Raw genomic sequence first — 15,000 nt, 5'->3', positions numbered from 1 at the left:
GTATGTAGAACTGCAATTGAAGTTTATGTACTAAATCTAATTATCTTTTCGGACACTTGGGAAAGGTCGTTTTTCTGGCGTGCTTTAGAATTAAAATACTAGTTTCTTTAGCTAAATTGATAAACCCTCCTCCTTGATTCAATTGCAGTTCTACATACACTCTCTGAAGAAGTTCTACGCGAACGAAACGTTAGAGTGTTTAGGGTTCCGAGCCTTCCCCTGTGTTTATGTTCTCCATCATCCAAATAATATATATATATATATATATATATATATATATATATATATATATATATATATATATATATATATTCGCTTGTTTCCTTCTACGTTTTACAAGGCGGTACCACCAATTATACTAAAAGGTCAGCCCCCCACCCCATCCTGCTCTCTCTCTCTCTCTCTCTCTCTCTCTCTCTCTCTCTCTCTCTCTCTCTCTGACTCAATTTCACCTGTCCATCCTTTTAAAGCCATGTTGGCGACACACTTTCTGCAATTTCCTTCCTCTTGCTTATTTTTTCCTCTGCCGAGCGGGCAACCGCCATACAAGATGAACTGAAATGGCATTTCGCTCTTGGGGAGGGGGGGGGTGACCAGCGCTTCCCTCCGTGTGGATTCATAGCGCCACAACAAACCTTCTCCATTGTTGACATACCTAACATCTTTTTACTATTTATTTTTATTTAATTTAATTTTACTTATTTCTTTGTCTAAATATATTCTTTCCTTGAATCTGGGTTCTTCAATGTCACGTTTGTAAGTCGGTGGAGCAAAAGTTTCTATCGACCCTGCCCCCGCCCCCACCCCCCCAAAGCTCCGCTCCGCCCATCCACCCCGTCATTGGGGGCGCGGCGGCGGCCACCATCCCGCCAACCGCAGGGAGAACCGCACTGAACTTGTGGCGGAGGGATAGAACGGTAGTTTGCATTCTTTCGCTCTATCTCTCTTTACTTTTCGCAAACACACACACACACACACACACATATATATATATATATATATATATATATATATATATATATATATATGTGTGTGTGTGTGTGTGTGTGTGTGTGTGTGTGTGTGTGTGTGTGTGTGTGTGTGTGTGTTGAAAAGAGATGAATGTGGGTGCATGTGTGCGTAAGAGACAGAGAGGGCGGTATACAAAATACATTCTATTTACAAATTGCATTTCTTGAAAAAACACCAACGTCAACGTGCACGCCGCCCGAAGGAGCACGTAGCCGTGGGTAGGTACGCGTTTTTGTAAACACAGAACACGTGCATGTAGCTACGTGCGCGCGTAGGCGTGCGTGCGTGCATGTGCGTGCGTGTGTGTGTATGTGTGCACGCGCGTGTGTGATTCACCATGGTCTTGGATCACGTGTTGGACCCGTGATTGACAGTTATTTCCCTCAGAGCTCATATATGACCAATCTATGGGTAATGCTGTGACCTTACACGCACACAACTCCCCGCCCACGAAAGTTGGAGTAACGACCCACAGCGCAACAATACTGAAATTATTTCAGCCCTAGGCGGGATTCGAACCCGGACCACCGTAGTGGCGGCCAGGAACTCTACCAACCGCGGCATCGAGCCGTGTGTGTCTGTGTGTGAGTTTGTGTGTGTGTGTGTGTGTGTGTGTGTGTGTGTGTGTGTGTGTGTGTGTGTGTGTGTGTGTGTGTGTGTGTGTGTGTGTGTGTGTGTGTGTGTGTGTGTGTGTGTGTGTGTGTGTGTGTGTGTGTGTGTGTGTGTGTGTGTGTGTGTGTGTGTGTGTGTGTGCGCGCGCTTGTTGATGCGCACTAGTTCTGGGAGTGCTTGTGTCCTGGACGGCCCCTGGCCCGCCCGCCTGACTGCGCATCACAAGGGCCCCGCGTGTCCAGCCAGGCAGGCAGGACCTTGAAAGCGCTTTTTAACATCTCGGGCCTAACTGTAAACAATCGCTCTCTAAAAAGAATTATTATTCATCACAGTGACAACGAGGTTTTCGTAAAGGACAAGAGCCAAGTGTGTGCTCACTGGCCGAACGGATTAAAGCGTCGCTCCTTGCGGCGGAGGTCGAGGTGACGGCGGTTCGAACACTGCCTACAGCGAATTAGACCAAGGGCATGGTTCATCAAAATTCCACGACACAAAGTCCTGCGGGACTTGAGAGAAAATAAAACAATCTTGACATAAATTTAAATGTGGTGGACGAAAAGGGGCCACCAACTTACCGTGAGTCGAAGGTTCTTCTCCATGAGTTTGGACGAAAGATGAGACGATCTGTTTCTTTGTGCTTCGTTCAGCTTGTTCTTCGCGACGATCTGTATGATGCTCGTGTCTAGGGTCCCTGTAGCAACGAGAGAAAAAAAAAAGGTCAACTTCAAATTCAGATGTCAACGATTGTTTTTAATGTGGATGAACGTGAATTTTACCTCTTTCACGTACATGCATACACACACGTACACACACGCACATGCACGTACACATGCACTAGAACGAGGTAACGTGTGTCACAGGATGTAAAGCGGGAAAGAAAAGACAAGATCTTCGATCAGGATTTGATACAGTTTGCATATGACAGGTGGAAACACACAAGAGGTTCAAAATGGCTTATTTGGGAGATATCAGAGGTGGCATAGGTCAGCTTATAGCTGTATCGCCCCTCAGGGGGATAGGCCGGTCCTGCTCTGGACCATTAATGGTGAACTACATTTGGGAGATAGTGACACGGTAGTTTGGCGTTGGACGGGAAAAGAGGGACGTGGCCCCGGGAAAGGGTGTTGTGGTTGGGGAATTGAATGCTACAGTAGAAAATGGGATGACGGAGGGAAAGCTGGGTGGGAAATTTCAAAGATCCAGAAGAGAGGAAGCGGGAGAGAGATGAGAGAGAGAGAGAGAGAGAGAGAGAGAGAGAGAGAGAGAGAGAGAGAGAGAGAGAGAGAGAGAGAGAGAGAGAGAGAGAGAGAGAGAGGGGGGGGAGAGAGAGAGAGAAAGAGAGAGAGAGAGGGGAGAGGGAGAGAGAGAGAGGGGGGGAGGGGAGAGGGAGAGAGGGAGAGAGAGAGAGAGAGAGAGAGAGAGAGAACGAGGGAGGAGGAGAGATGATAGAGAAAGAGAGAGATAGAGGGGAGAGAGAGACAGAGAGAGGAGAGAGAGAGAGGCAGGAAGAGAGAGGTAGATGATGACGATGATAACAACAACGACAATAATAATAATAATAAGACAAAAATTGTCACACATTTCTATGTTATGCTTTTCGTATCCATCCACAGTGGACAAGTGCACGTGACCGCAGGTCAAGTTAAGATCTATAAAGGTTCCGATCCTGTTTATATGGTCAATGGAAGATTTATAAAATGTTTAGATCCTCTTAAGTATGCAATGTTCTATACCCTTTTGTTACTGTTTCCGCTTAAAAAAAACACCTACTTTATTCATCGATTGTAGAACTATCATTCTCATTAAAAATCTTATACAACAATCAACTAAAAAATCAAATTACCCCTTTCCCCCCGAAAAAATATATATAAATTAATCAGAGCAAGGGAGAAAGTGGACACGTGAAATTAAAGGAAATAATAATTACGCACGGAAAAACCTAGATAAAACACATGGAAAGTGGGAGTGGAAGTTGAGTAGATTATCAGGAAGATGGCGAAGCAGAGCATGCCGACGATGCAGTATCTCACTGGGCACATTTCCCCTCGACAATTGCAGGTTCGTTCCATGAGAGAACCTCAATTTCAACCATTCCATTGCAAGACCATCCCACTGTTGTCAGACAGTTTCTCGGTTACTTTAAGAAATGTGGGAAACGCTGTAGTTAGCGCCGAAACAATTGATTGTCTTAGAGAAGTTTAGATAACTTTATGGATGGGGATGACAGGTGGTAAGGGGCATGGAACTCCTTAGTGTAGGCCCTATGGTCTTTTGCAGTCTTCTCCATTCTTATGTCAGTGACACGTGTTTTGGACAAGGTCACGCCTCGTGGAAACTTCGGATGAGTCTGGTGTCTGACCTCGTAAGAGAGACTGGGGTTAAGGACTTTGCGGGGTCGTATGTTTGGGGCAAAATGTTAAGGAGTGCCACCACGAGACAGCGTCTGCAATCATGGACCTTATGCTCGGGGGCCATAGAGTCGTCATTTGCAAGGAAGCCTGCTGGTTTCGGGTCCCACATTTTCGCCCAAGTCTACGAGGGTAAAGTTCGTATTCTAGGCCGAATGTCGAGGCCCCGAAATGGAAGGGCGTAACAGGTAAACAGGTCCTTATTCCAGGTGTACATAAGGCTCAAGATCTATGTAGTGCATCTTTTCGGGATCTGTGTGTGTGTGTGTGTGTGTGTGTGTGTGTGTGTGTGTGTGTGTGTGTGTGTGTGTGTGTGTGTGTGTGTGTGTGCGTAACCCTCGAAGAGTGGAACTACTTTCATTATTTTATTCTGACCATCGCCAGACGACTTTAAGTCACCTGGTTTAACCCCGTCGCTAAACTAACCTAACTCGTAGACGAATAAAATCGCCTGGCGGCACCTGGGACAAGGACCACCCGGTACGGAAGGTGTTTCCACCTTTTGGCAGAAGGTCAGCACTGGATACTTAATGAAAAAAAAAAAAACACTCGACGGCTACTTAATCCTGCCCGGCCACTTTTTCTCTAGGGCAAGATAATAAACAAACAAACAAACACACACTCCGTCCCTTGACGGCGATGAGAGAGAGAGAAAGGGAAGGGGAGAGAGAGAGAGAGAGAGAGAGAGAGAGAGAGAGAGAGAGAGAGAGATAGGGAGAGAGGGAAGGAGAGAGAGAGGGAAGGAGAGTGAGTGAGAGCAAGAGAGAGAAAAGGGGGAAGGAGAGAGAGAGAGAGAGAGAGAGAGAGAGAGAGAGAGAGAGAGAGAGAGAGAGAGAGAGAGAGAGGGGAGGAAGGAAGGAGAGAGAGAGAGAGAGAGAGAGAGAGAGAGAGAGAGAGAGAGAGAGAGAGAGAGAGAGAGAGAGAGAGAGAGAGAGAGGGGAGAGAGAGAGAGAGAGAGAGAGAGAGAGAGAGGAGAGAGAGAAAGGAGAGAGAGAGAGAGAGAGAGAGAGAGAGAGAGAGAGAGAGAGGGGGGAGAGAGAGAGAGGGGGGGAGAGAGAGAGAGAGAGAGAGAGAGAGAGAGAGAGAGAGAGAGAGAGGGGGGGAGAGAGAGAGAGAGAGAGAGAGAGAGAGAGAGAGAGAGAGAGAGAGAGAGAGAGAGGGGGAGAGAGAGAGAGAGAGAGAGAGGGGAGAGAGAGAGGGAGAGAGAGAGAGAGAGAGAGAGAGAGAGAGAGCGGAGAGAGAGAGAGAGAGAGAGAGAGAGAGAGAGAGAGGAAAGGAGAGAGACAGGAGATAGAAGTGAGAGAGGAAAGAAAAAGAGAGATAGAGAGAGAGAAGGTAGTGGAGAGAGAGGAGAGAGAGAGAAGACATGGAGAGGAGAGAGAGAGGAGAGAGAGAGAGAGAGAGAGAGAGAGAGAGAGAGAGAGAGAGAGAGAGGAGAGAGAGAGAGAGAGAGAGAGGGTGGTACAATCCAATCAGCCACGAGCGACATTGAATCTGTTTTACCTTTTTTATTTATTTTTTTCTTCTTCTTCTCAGTCAAGTGACCACTGTTGAGATAAGAAGGTTACCCGCCCGGTTGCCCTGGCCAATCCCTTCGCTCCTACGGTGACGCACCTAAGAGTCTTTGTTCTGGCTAACGGGCTAAGGCCATCTCAATGAGCCTTTTGATGCTCAAAGAGGCTTTAAGTGGAGGATTAAAGACCATCCTGCACTTTAACCTTTTTTATAAACTTCTCAGTATTGTGAGGTTTTCGTAAAAGTCGCTTCACAGAGGTCATGCATAACACAGCATGAAACGCGGTGATGGACATGCTGCAGCGATGAGGTAAACGAGATCAGCATGATCCAAAGCCTTCCCATGCTCCCTGCCCATGCTGTGTTCCCCAGAGTCCTTAAACGACAGGCAGAATAAAGTGTACAAAGTCGAAAATTGACTGATTTAGACTTGAGTGTCAGACACCTAGTGAGCCAAAAGGACTTGAATACATTCATTCTGGTCCTCGCCAGACGATTTTATTCAGCTGAGGAGAGACCTCAGGCACTCAGTACGAAATCCGTCTACAGTCAACCTGAAGACACCATTGGAGTTGTATTCAATTCTAATTTTAAAAGATTACATTCGTCGAGTAACTTCTCCAACGCATCGCCTCTCTCACTTTTTCTTTTTGGGGTCTTTTGGAGGGAATGAGACTTCAAAGTCGAAGGCTGTTACAGTCTGTTGATATGAACAGTTGGTTTGCGGTTCTCCACTCTCGCCGAATTACCTTCTTGTTCTTCATTTACTGTTTTTTCTTCTTCTCTTCTCACGGATGCTGCACTCCGCCAAGTTTTCTCATCAAGCGGCTGAGTTCATCTTAAGAACATAAGAATGGAGGAGACGGCAAGAGACCATAAGGCCTACACTAGGCAGTTCTGTGTCCATTACCACCTGTCATCCCCATCCATAAATTTACCTAACCTTCTCTTAAGACGTCCTATAGTTTCAGCGCTCACTACGTGGTTACTAAGCCTATTCCATCGATAACCATTCTGTCGGTAAATCAGTTCTTCCCTATTTCCTTCTTAAACCTAAATTTGTCCAACTTAACCCTATTACCACGAATCCTACCCTGCTGTCTTAATATAATGACCTTGCCTGCCTTGTTAAAACCCTTGACCTATTTGAATACCTTTATTAAATCCCCCGGCACTCTACGTCTTTCCTGAGAGTGTAAGTTAAGGTGCTTCAGCCGGTCTTCGTGAGGTAACCAATAACACATCTTTGCCAAGTTATGGCGAACACATTATCGTCACCTGGTGACTCCAGACAGGCTTAGTTCAGAGCCAAACCAATCCGCAATTGTTGCGGAGAATGCGACAAAAGACACATTATCCACAACTATTGCGGATTGGTTTTAACGATCGAGATCCTTTGGATACAAAAATTTCCTTACTCAATGAAACACTGCATAAAATTCCCATGATGAAATAGATAAACAAAAGAAACAAAAAATATAAATAAATAAAACTAAACTAATAAAATAATAAATAATATATAAACTAATAAAAGGTAGAAACACCTCCTGAGAATCAAGGTCTCATTCCGAACCCTTCTGTGGTAAATTGCGGAAAACGAAACAAGTGTGATGAGGAGTGTGGGATGGAGGTTAGGCATTTACCTTCCCTTGCGTATAATATACACTTATTATACTTGTTTCGCCCAAACGCAAAAACCGGGCTTCGCCAAGGCTGCGAGGATTATGACATTTAGCCAACCTCGCGGGCTATTTTCCCGGCACCCACACTGGACAAAAGAAGTCTTGCCTAAATTCTCATCTGCATTCTACAAAACTTCAAATAACAATTTTACTTTTACTAAATAATTCTTCACCCTCACTTTAACCCACTCTTAACTACAGACTTGTTTCTCTAATGCTGATTATATACCAACATTTTTTTTTATTTAAACTTAATGGTATATATCTAATAATTTTTATGAGTCGCATGTAGGATTCGAACCCAATGCTTTCGGTTACTGTAAGATTACCTTAACAGAGCCTTTACTCACTCCACCACAAAGACTATAAAATGGTCAGATTAATGTCTCTGTCACTAGCGATTTTCTCTCTTAATGTTATATCTATTCACAACTGTTATATCTACCCGTTGCCTAGCCATGGGCCAGATAAACTCCACCTTACTCCTGTGCCAGTGAACCTTTGTGTGCGGACAACACCCGTATCCCCATCATCTACAAAGACAAGCAAATGACACGGACCCAAGGACACAGCCTTAGGGCACGCCGCTCATAAAGGTTGCCCATTTGGGGGCTCCAATGACCGCAAGCCCTTTTTCATTATGGTCAGGTTCCCATCTGTTACTCTCTGTTGTTCCAAGACCCTTTAACGCACTCAGGAGTCGTTTATGAGGGCACCTTTCCAAGTAATATTTCAACAAAAAACATGAAAAAGGATGAACAGTTCTTGGTTCGTACACCAAACAGGTCAGTCCATGGAGAGAGCGGAAGAGGAAGGAAGACAATGACAAGAGAAAGAAAAGTGAAGAACCATAACTGAAAAAGAGGCAGAAGCCAAGGTCAACCAGGCAGGCTCGAGAGCCGCGACCTTCCTCGGTCGAATGGGCGTGTTGACGAACTGGCCCCTTCAGCCCGAAGATTTATGCCACGAACTCGAGTTCGATGCAGCGGGTCCTCGTCCGACGACGTCTCAAGTGTGCCTCTTGTTTACATGGTACTTCGGGGTTCCTTCTTGCAGGAGAGTGGCTGCTCTTGAAGAACGATCTCAAGGGCAACACTTCGGCTTCTCTTTCCTCAATTTTTATGACGTGTGCCTTCAGGATAATATTAGTTTTTGCAACCTCGGTGTCTTGCAAAGTGTGGCGAGACGGAGAGAGCTTAAATAAGAAAACAAAAGAACACGGGGAAAGAAAAAATCAAGAGTGGGAAAGATGAAGAAGGACTAAAAGAGAAAGTGTTGTTTAGTGAAGGATGAGAGAAAAATAATCGGAGAGGGTTAAGCAAAGACCTTTCTGAACAAGATAGAGAAGTGGTAAAAATAAGAAGAAAAAGAAGTAGAAGAAGATGCAGAAGAACAAGCAGCAGGGACAGAACAAGATACAGAAGAACAAGAAGCAGAAGCAGAACAAGATACAGAAGAACAAGAAGCAGAAGCAGACGAACACACAAAGGCAGAAGTGGAAGAAGAAATAGAAGACGAAGCAGAAGAAAAAGAAGAAAAAATAAAAAGAAGAAGCAGATGAAAAAGAAAAAGGAGAAGAAACAGGAGAAGCTGAAGAAGGTGCAGAGGAAGAACCAGAAAAAGCAGAAGAACCAGAAAAAGCAGAAGAAGAAGAAAAAGCAGAAGAAGAAGTAGAAGTAGAACAAGCAGAAGAAGCAGAATCATTTGTATGTCATCGCCGATATAACCAGTACTTCTAGCCTTGGATGAGACGATATCGCACCTGCAATTGCTGACGGACACAAAAGTAGGGAATTAACTTCCCGCCGAAAGCAATCGCACGTAGCACCTCATAACCAATGTGCAGCAATGGTTGCCATTTCTTTCTTCTTATTTACCGATTTCTTTATTTCTTAATTTTGTTATTTTCTTTCATTTTCTCCAGCCTCTGAGAACATAAGAATGGAGGAGGCTGCAAGAGACCCTAAGGCCTACACTAGACCTCATCTTCTCTTAAAATAACCAATAGTTTCAGTGTTCACTACGTCATGGTTACTAACTCTAATCCATTCGTTAACCACTCTCGGTGAACCAGTTCTTGCCCCTTTCCTTCTCAAATCTTAATTACAAAGGATTACAAAGGCAAAGCATGCCGACAGGAGACCTTTTGATCCATATCTAGGTCGGATGCAAAAAAAAAAAAAAAAAAAAAATTCTTCCAATCTAAACTCATTACTACGAGTCCTACCCTCCTGTCTTAATATGATGACCTTGCCCGCATCACCCTTGTTATCTAAAGCTACAGAAGCACCTCAAAAGCAATATGCAGCAATGGCTGCCAATTATTTGTTCTTATTTGCTTATTCTGTTTCTTTGTCAATTTCATTGTTTTATTTTCTCCAGCATCTAACCTCGATATGAACTGAAAGGACTTTCATTATCATAATTCGCTGTTGCCAAGGAGAGGCGTGAGAGGAAATGAAGAAAGAAAAAACATCAACAAACTTCACTTCAAATATTTCGAATACCAAAACACTTCTGCTTTACACTTGAGCTTCTCATCTGTTCTCCTCCATTCTCTCTTCCCTCCCCCTTCCCCCTTCTTCCCTCCCCCTTCCCCCTTCTTCCCTCCCCCTTCCCCCTTCTTCCCTCCATTTCTACCATCTCTATAATTTCTACCAACTAATGTTCCTATTCGCTTACATTACAGACGTGTTGGCGTCATCGGAAGCGTGCAGGTTTCGCATTCGTTTAGTTGCGGGTTCGAATCCTGCACTCCTCTCCGATTCCCCAACATTGACTATTACCTAGCCCCCCCCCCGTCCCCAAAACGCACATAGTACATAGGGCAAAGGTGACGGCATCGGCCGCAACTACTCAGCGCCTCCTGCCGTAGTCTCCTAACCATCTTCCAGTAGCTTTCCTCTTCCAAGGAAATAGACAAAGAACTGGACGTAGAGGGAGGAGAGAAAAAAAAGAGCAATGGAGAGCTGAAAAAGCGAGGAAAGAGATGAGAGAGCGGCGCAAGGAAAAAGAGAGCATGAAGAGACCGGAGAGAAAATGAAGAGGGAGAAGAGAGAGAGAGATGAGGATGAATACGAAACAAATGAAAAAAGAAGAAAAATGGAGGAGAAAGGAAGACAGATACAAGGGACGGGAGAAGGGAGGAGGCAGTGAGAGTTGAAGGAGGAGAAGGAGGGTAAACACTGAAATGCACTCAAAATGGAGAGGATGCAATGGGAGTGATAAGAGAGGGGAAAAAGGTTGGAGGATAAAGAGGAGTGAGGGAGGGAGGGAGAGAGAGAGAGAGAGAGAGAGAGAGAGAGAGAGAGAGAGAGAGAGAGAGAGAGAGAGAGAGAGAGAGAGAGAGAGAGAGAGGGTGTGTGTGTTGGTTGGATGGAGGCAGGGCCGACGGGTGAGGCAGGAATGAGAATGGGAGCAGGCAGGAGGGGGGGGGGAGAAGGGGGAGTGGCCGAAGCAGGCGAAGAGGCTGACACGAAGCAGCAGGAGGGGAGGGAAGTTGGGGTGGAGGGAAGAAGAGGCACGATAACACACACACACACACACACACACACACACACACACACACACAGAGAGAGAGAGAGAGAGAGAGAGAAAGGCAGGAGATAGACAGAGAGATATACATTTAGAGAAGGCAAGGAAAGAGACAAGGGGAACGCAGGGGAGGAAGAGGAAGGGGGAGGGGGGTTGGCGAGGACCACAACATGAGAGGATTAGTCTGAGGACCCGGGGGGGGGAGTGAGGGGGAGTGAGGGGGAGGTGTGTGTGGGGGAGGAGAAGTGGGGGGGGAGTGGGAGGGAAGGGGAGGGGGATGACCAGGTGGAGAGGAGGCGGAAGACGCGAGTCATCGGATCAGGAAATGTTGAGAGGGCGAGGAGGGAGGGGAGGGGAGGGGAGGGGGGGAGGGGAGGAGGGGATGGAGGAGAGGGGAGGAGGGAGAGGAGGGGAGGAGGGAGGGAAGGGGAGGAGGGGTGCGCATGAGGAAGCCCTGCCGAGGCGCTCGAGGGGGAAGGAAGGGGAGGGAGAGAAGGACAGCTGCTGTATGGGAGAGGAGGAGGAGGAGAGGAGGCGAGACAAAGAAGAGGACGACCAAGAGAGGGGAAAATATGGGAGACGGGTGAAGGAGGAGGAGGAGAAGGAAGAGAAGGAAAAGGGAGGAAGGTGAGGGAGTGAGGATGAGATGGAAGAGAAGGAAAAGGGAGGAGGGTGAGGGAGTGAGGATGGGAAGGGGAAGGAAAAGGGAGGGAGGAAGGAAAGGAATGGATGTAGGAGGAAGGAAAGAGAGAAAGAAGGGAAATGGAGGGAGGGAGGAGGGCGAGGAAGAAAGGGGGAGGAGAGAAAGAGGGAGGGAGAGGTAGGGAGAAAAAGAGGTAGGTGGGAGAGAGAGAATAGGAGGTGGGAGAGAGGAAGGGAGAGGGGGGAGGGAGAGAGAGGAAGGGGAGAGAGAAAGGGGGAGAGAGAGTGAGTGAGTGAGGGAGGGAGGGAGGGAGGGGGAGAGAGGGAGGGGGAGAGAGAGGGAGGGGGAGAGAGAGGAATGGGGAGAGAGGGAGGGAGGGGAGAGAGGGAGGGAGGGGAGAGAGGGAGGGAGGGGAGAGAGGGAGGGAGGGGAGAGAGGGGAGAGGGAGGGAGGGGAGAGAGGGAGGGGGAGAGAGGGAAGGGGAGGGAGGGAAGGGGAGAGAGGGAGGGGGAGAGAGGGAGGGGGAGAGAGAGGGAGGGAGGTGGAGAGAGGGAGGTGGAGAGAGGGAGGGGGAGAGAGGGAGGGGGGAGAGAGGGAGGGAGGGGGAGAGAGAGGGGAGAGAGGTGGGAGAGGGAGGGAGGGAAGACGGAGACGGAGAGACGGGGAAGAGGGAGACACGGAGAGAGAAAGAGAGAGAGAGAGAGAGGGGGAGGAGGAAGGGACGGGAAGAGGATGTGCAAGGATGGTGCACACAGCAGGGGGAGGGGGAGGGGGAGGGGGAGGGACCACAGTCAATTGATAGCGAGGGAAGAGATGTCGACGACAGGAAATGAAGAATAAGAGAGAGGACAAAAGTAAGAAAAGAAGAAAAAAGTAAAACGTCAAGGACAAGAGTAAGTGGGAGAACAAATACAAAAAAAAAAAATGGAGAGAGAAGAGAAAGAGAGAGAGAGGAGGGAGGGAGAGAGGAGGTAAAGAGAGAGAGAGAGAGAGAGAGGCAGAGAGAGAGAGAGAGAGAGAGAGAGAGAGAGAGAGAGAGAGAGAGAGAGAGAGAGAGAGAGAGAGAGAGAGAGAGAGAGAGAGAGAGAGAGAGAGAGAGAGAGACAGAGAGAGACAGAAACAAGAAAAGGCAACATAGAATGGTGAGTGTGAGATCTGTCGTGAGAAAAAAACAAAAACTAATGAATATAATCAAAAGTGACACAGAAACGACTCGGGGAACGAGGACCCACGAGGGGAGGGGAGTCCATCCTGGCTGCTGGGAGTGCTGCAGAACAACAAGTAGCAAGAGTAGTGGAGTGGAGGGAGGGAGGGAGGGAGGGAGGGAAGGGGAGAGAGAGAGAGAGAGAGAGAGAGAGAGAGAGAGAGAGAGAGAGAGAGAGAGAGAGAGAGAGAGAGAGAGAATAATAATAATAATAATAATAATAATAATAATAACAATAATGACAACAATAAAAAGTGTAAATATCTCATTCAAGCGACCACAACCTTCCTCTATTATCTAAAATGCCATTTAAACGGTCAAATGGTTTGTCAAACTGGCGTCTGAAGTGACGCTGGACCGTGTGAATGGGGTATTTGGTTGCCAAGTGTGTTTGACAACCAAACACCCCATTCAAACGGTCAAACATCACTTCAAACGCGTGTTTGACAAACCTGGTTTGACCATGTCAATGGTCCTTAACGCCTAACGCTTTTATTCAGTTGATGGTACCAACTCTGCTCCTGGGTCGACTGAAATTGTCTTCTAAGAGAGAGAGAGAGAGAGAGCGAGAGAGAGAGAGAGAGAGAGAGAGAGAGAGAGAGAGAGAGAGAGAGAGAGAGGGGGGGGCAGAGAGAGCAAACTTTTTTCATTACGATCAATCCTATTTCACACAATATCGAACGCAATGGCGAATTCATCCAGTTTACATTAATTCATTTCGTATTCAATTCGATCTCAATCCTGTGACACCCAACATTTCAGAAAAAAAAAATGTATACTTCAACATTCATAAGAATCGAAAAAAAAAATGTCACAACGTATATACAGATATATACATCAAACGTCGTGAGACGAAATCATCTGTGGTTTGAACCACAGGTTGAATCAAAACTTGTGCTTGAGACTGTGTACTGCCACCCCCTACCCCAACTCTGAGAACTCTTGGCTTTGAAGTTAAAAAAAAAAAAAAATAAATAAAAAAAAAATAAAAAAATAAATAAAAAAATAAATAAAAAAAAAACGTTACGATAGAGCACTTTGAATTCTGACGACATATGAGAACCACACCCGTTTCACTAAGCCAAATATAAATCACAAATAAAAAAAAAAGCGAAGAGATACAGAAAAAGGAAAACTATGAACTGGATCTGTATGAAAATCAAAATGTCGATGCTGACAACGGGCGAGACGGAGAGGCGGGGGAGGGGGTATGTGGGGATGGGGGGTGTTAGAGAATGCGCCAATACATGACCGATATCATATATCCACAGAAAGTTATGGCGCCCCACTTTTCTTTTTCTAGACTGAGGAAACTGTTCTTGGAGGCCCTTAGCCCGGATCGTCGATCTCTCTCTCTCTCTTTCACTTAGTTTCTTTCTTGCTCTCTCTCTCTCTCTCTCTCTCTCTCTCTCTCTCTCTCTATTTCGCCTTTTCTCTCTCTTTCTCACGTTTTTTGTCTACCCCTCTCTCTCTCCCTCTCCCCTCTACCTCTCTCTCCCTCCCCCCCCTCTCTCTCTCCTCCCATAAAATGACGTCACTGGTTACGTCATCCTTCTGGCCACTGTCTGCAGAGTACCACGACGTCATCCCCCAGAAACAAAAACGCATCACAATCCCCATGACGTCAAAGACAAGTCATGCCACGGAGTCACCTCTCATTTGTTTCCACTTTCCCCCCACTCCCCACCCCTGACCCCCCACTCCCTCCACCCCGGACCCTGAGCCCCCCCCCCCCACACACAAAACGATGAAGGACCTGAGGCTTGGAAGAAACCTCGAGCTGCTACCTGCTGACAAAGGAGGGGGACGAAGAGGAGGAAGAGGAAGAGGAGGAGGAGGAGGGGAAGAGGAGGAAGATAAGAAGGAGCAGGAAAAGGAGGAGGAGAGGGAGGAGAAACTGGGAAGGAAAAGGGAGAAGAAGAGGAAGAAAAGAGGAGGAGGAAGGGGAGGAAAATGAGGTGGAGAGGGTGGAAGTGAAGGAGGAAGAACAGGAGGAGGGAGGATATGGAAGAGAAGGAGAGGGAGGAGGAGGGGGAGGATATGGAAGAGGAAAAGGAGGAAGAAGAGGAGGAGGAAAAGGAGGAGGGGGAGGAGGAGGAGGCGACTTACCGATGGGCGTGGAGGGCTTGTAGGAGAGAAGTCTGTTGTCGGAGACGAGCTGGATGACGTGGCCCCCCGGGTTGATCTTGTGGCAGGTCGTCACGTGGATCAGCAGGTCCATCATCGGGGTGCTGCAGAGAGAGAAAAAGAGAGAGAGTGAGAGGCAATAAGAGACAGACACGGGGAGAGACGATTTAGCTCTCTTTTACATTAACAGTGAGAGACAATAAAAGATACACATTGAGATACTATTTTGGCCTCTTATATATTTAAGAAAAAAGAATCTTTATA

General features: G+C 46.9%; 1 protein-coding gene across 4 annotated transcripts in view; it reads right to left on the bottom strand.

Annotated features, from left to right (window-relative positions):
• Positions 1-15,000, bottom strand: part of LOC143024696 (uncharacterized) — a 223,856-nt gene that overhangs the window by 65,380 nt on the left and 143,476 nt on the right. For all 4 annotated transcript variants that reach the window (XM_076183709.1, XM_076183710.1, XM_076183708.1 and 1 more), the window contains exons 3-4: positions 14,719-14,840; positions 2,199-2,314 (exon numbers count right to left, since the gene is read on the bottom strand). In XM_076183709.1, the coding sequence (XP_076039824.1) occupies positions 2,199-2,314; positions 14,719-14,840 (238 nt within the window). The remainder of the gene's footprint in view (positions 1-2,198; positions 2,315-14,718; positions 14,841-15,000) is intronic.

This window comes from Oratosquilla oratoria, chromosome 4, assembly GCF_046742065.1.
Source record: "Oratosquilla oratoria isolate Oo_2021 chromosome 4, ASM4674206v1, whole genome shotgun sequence".
NCBI lineage: Eukaryota > Metazoa > Arthropoda > Malacostraca > Stomatopoda > Squillidae > Oratosquilla > Oratosquilla oratoria.
The sequence above is the reverse complement of the archived record's forward strand: the minus strand, read 5'-3'. Positions and strand labels throughout refer to the sequence as shown.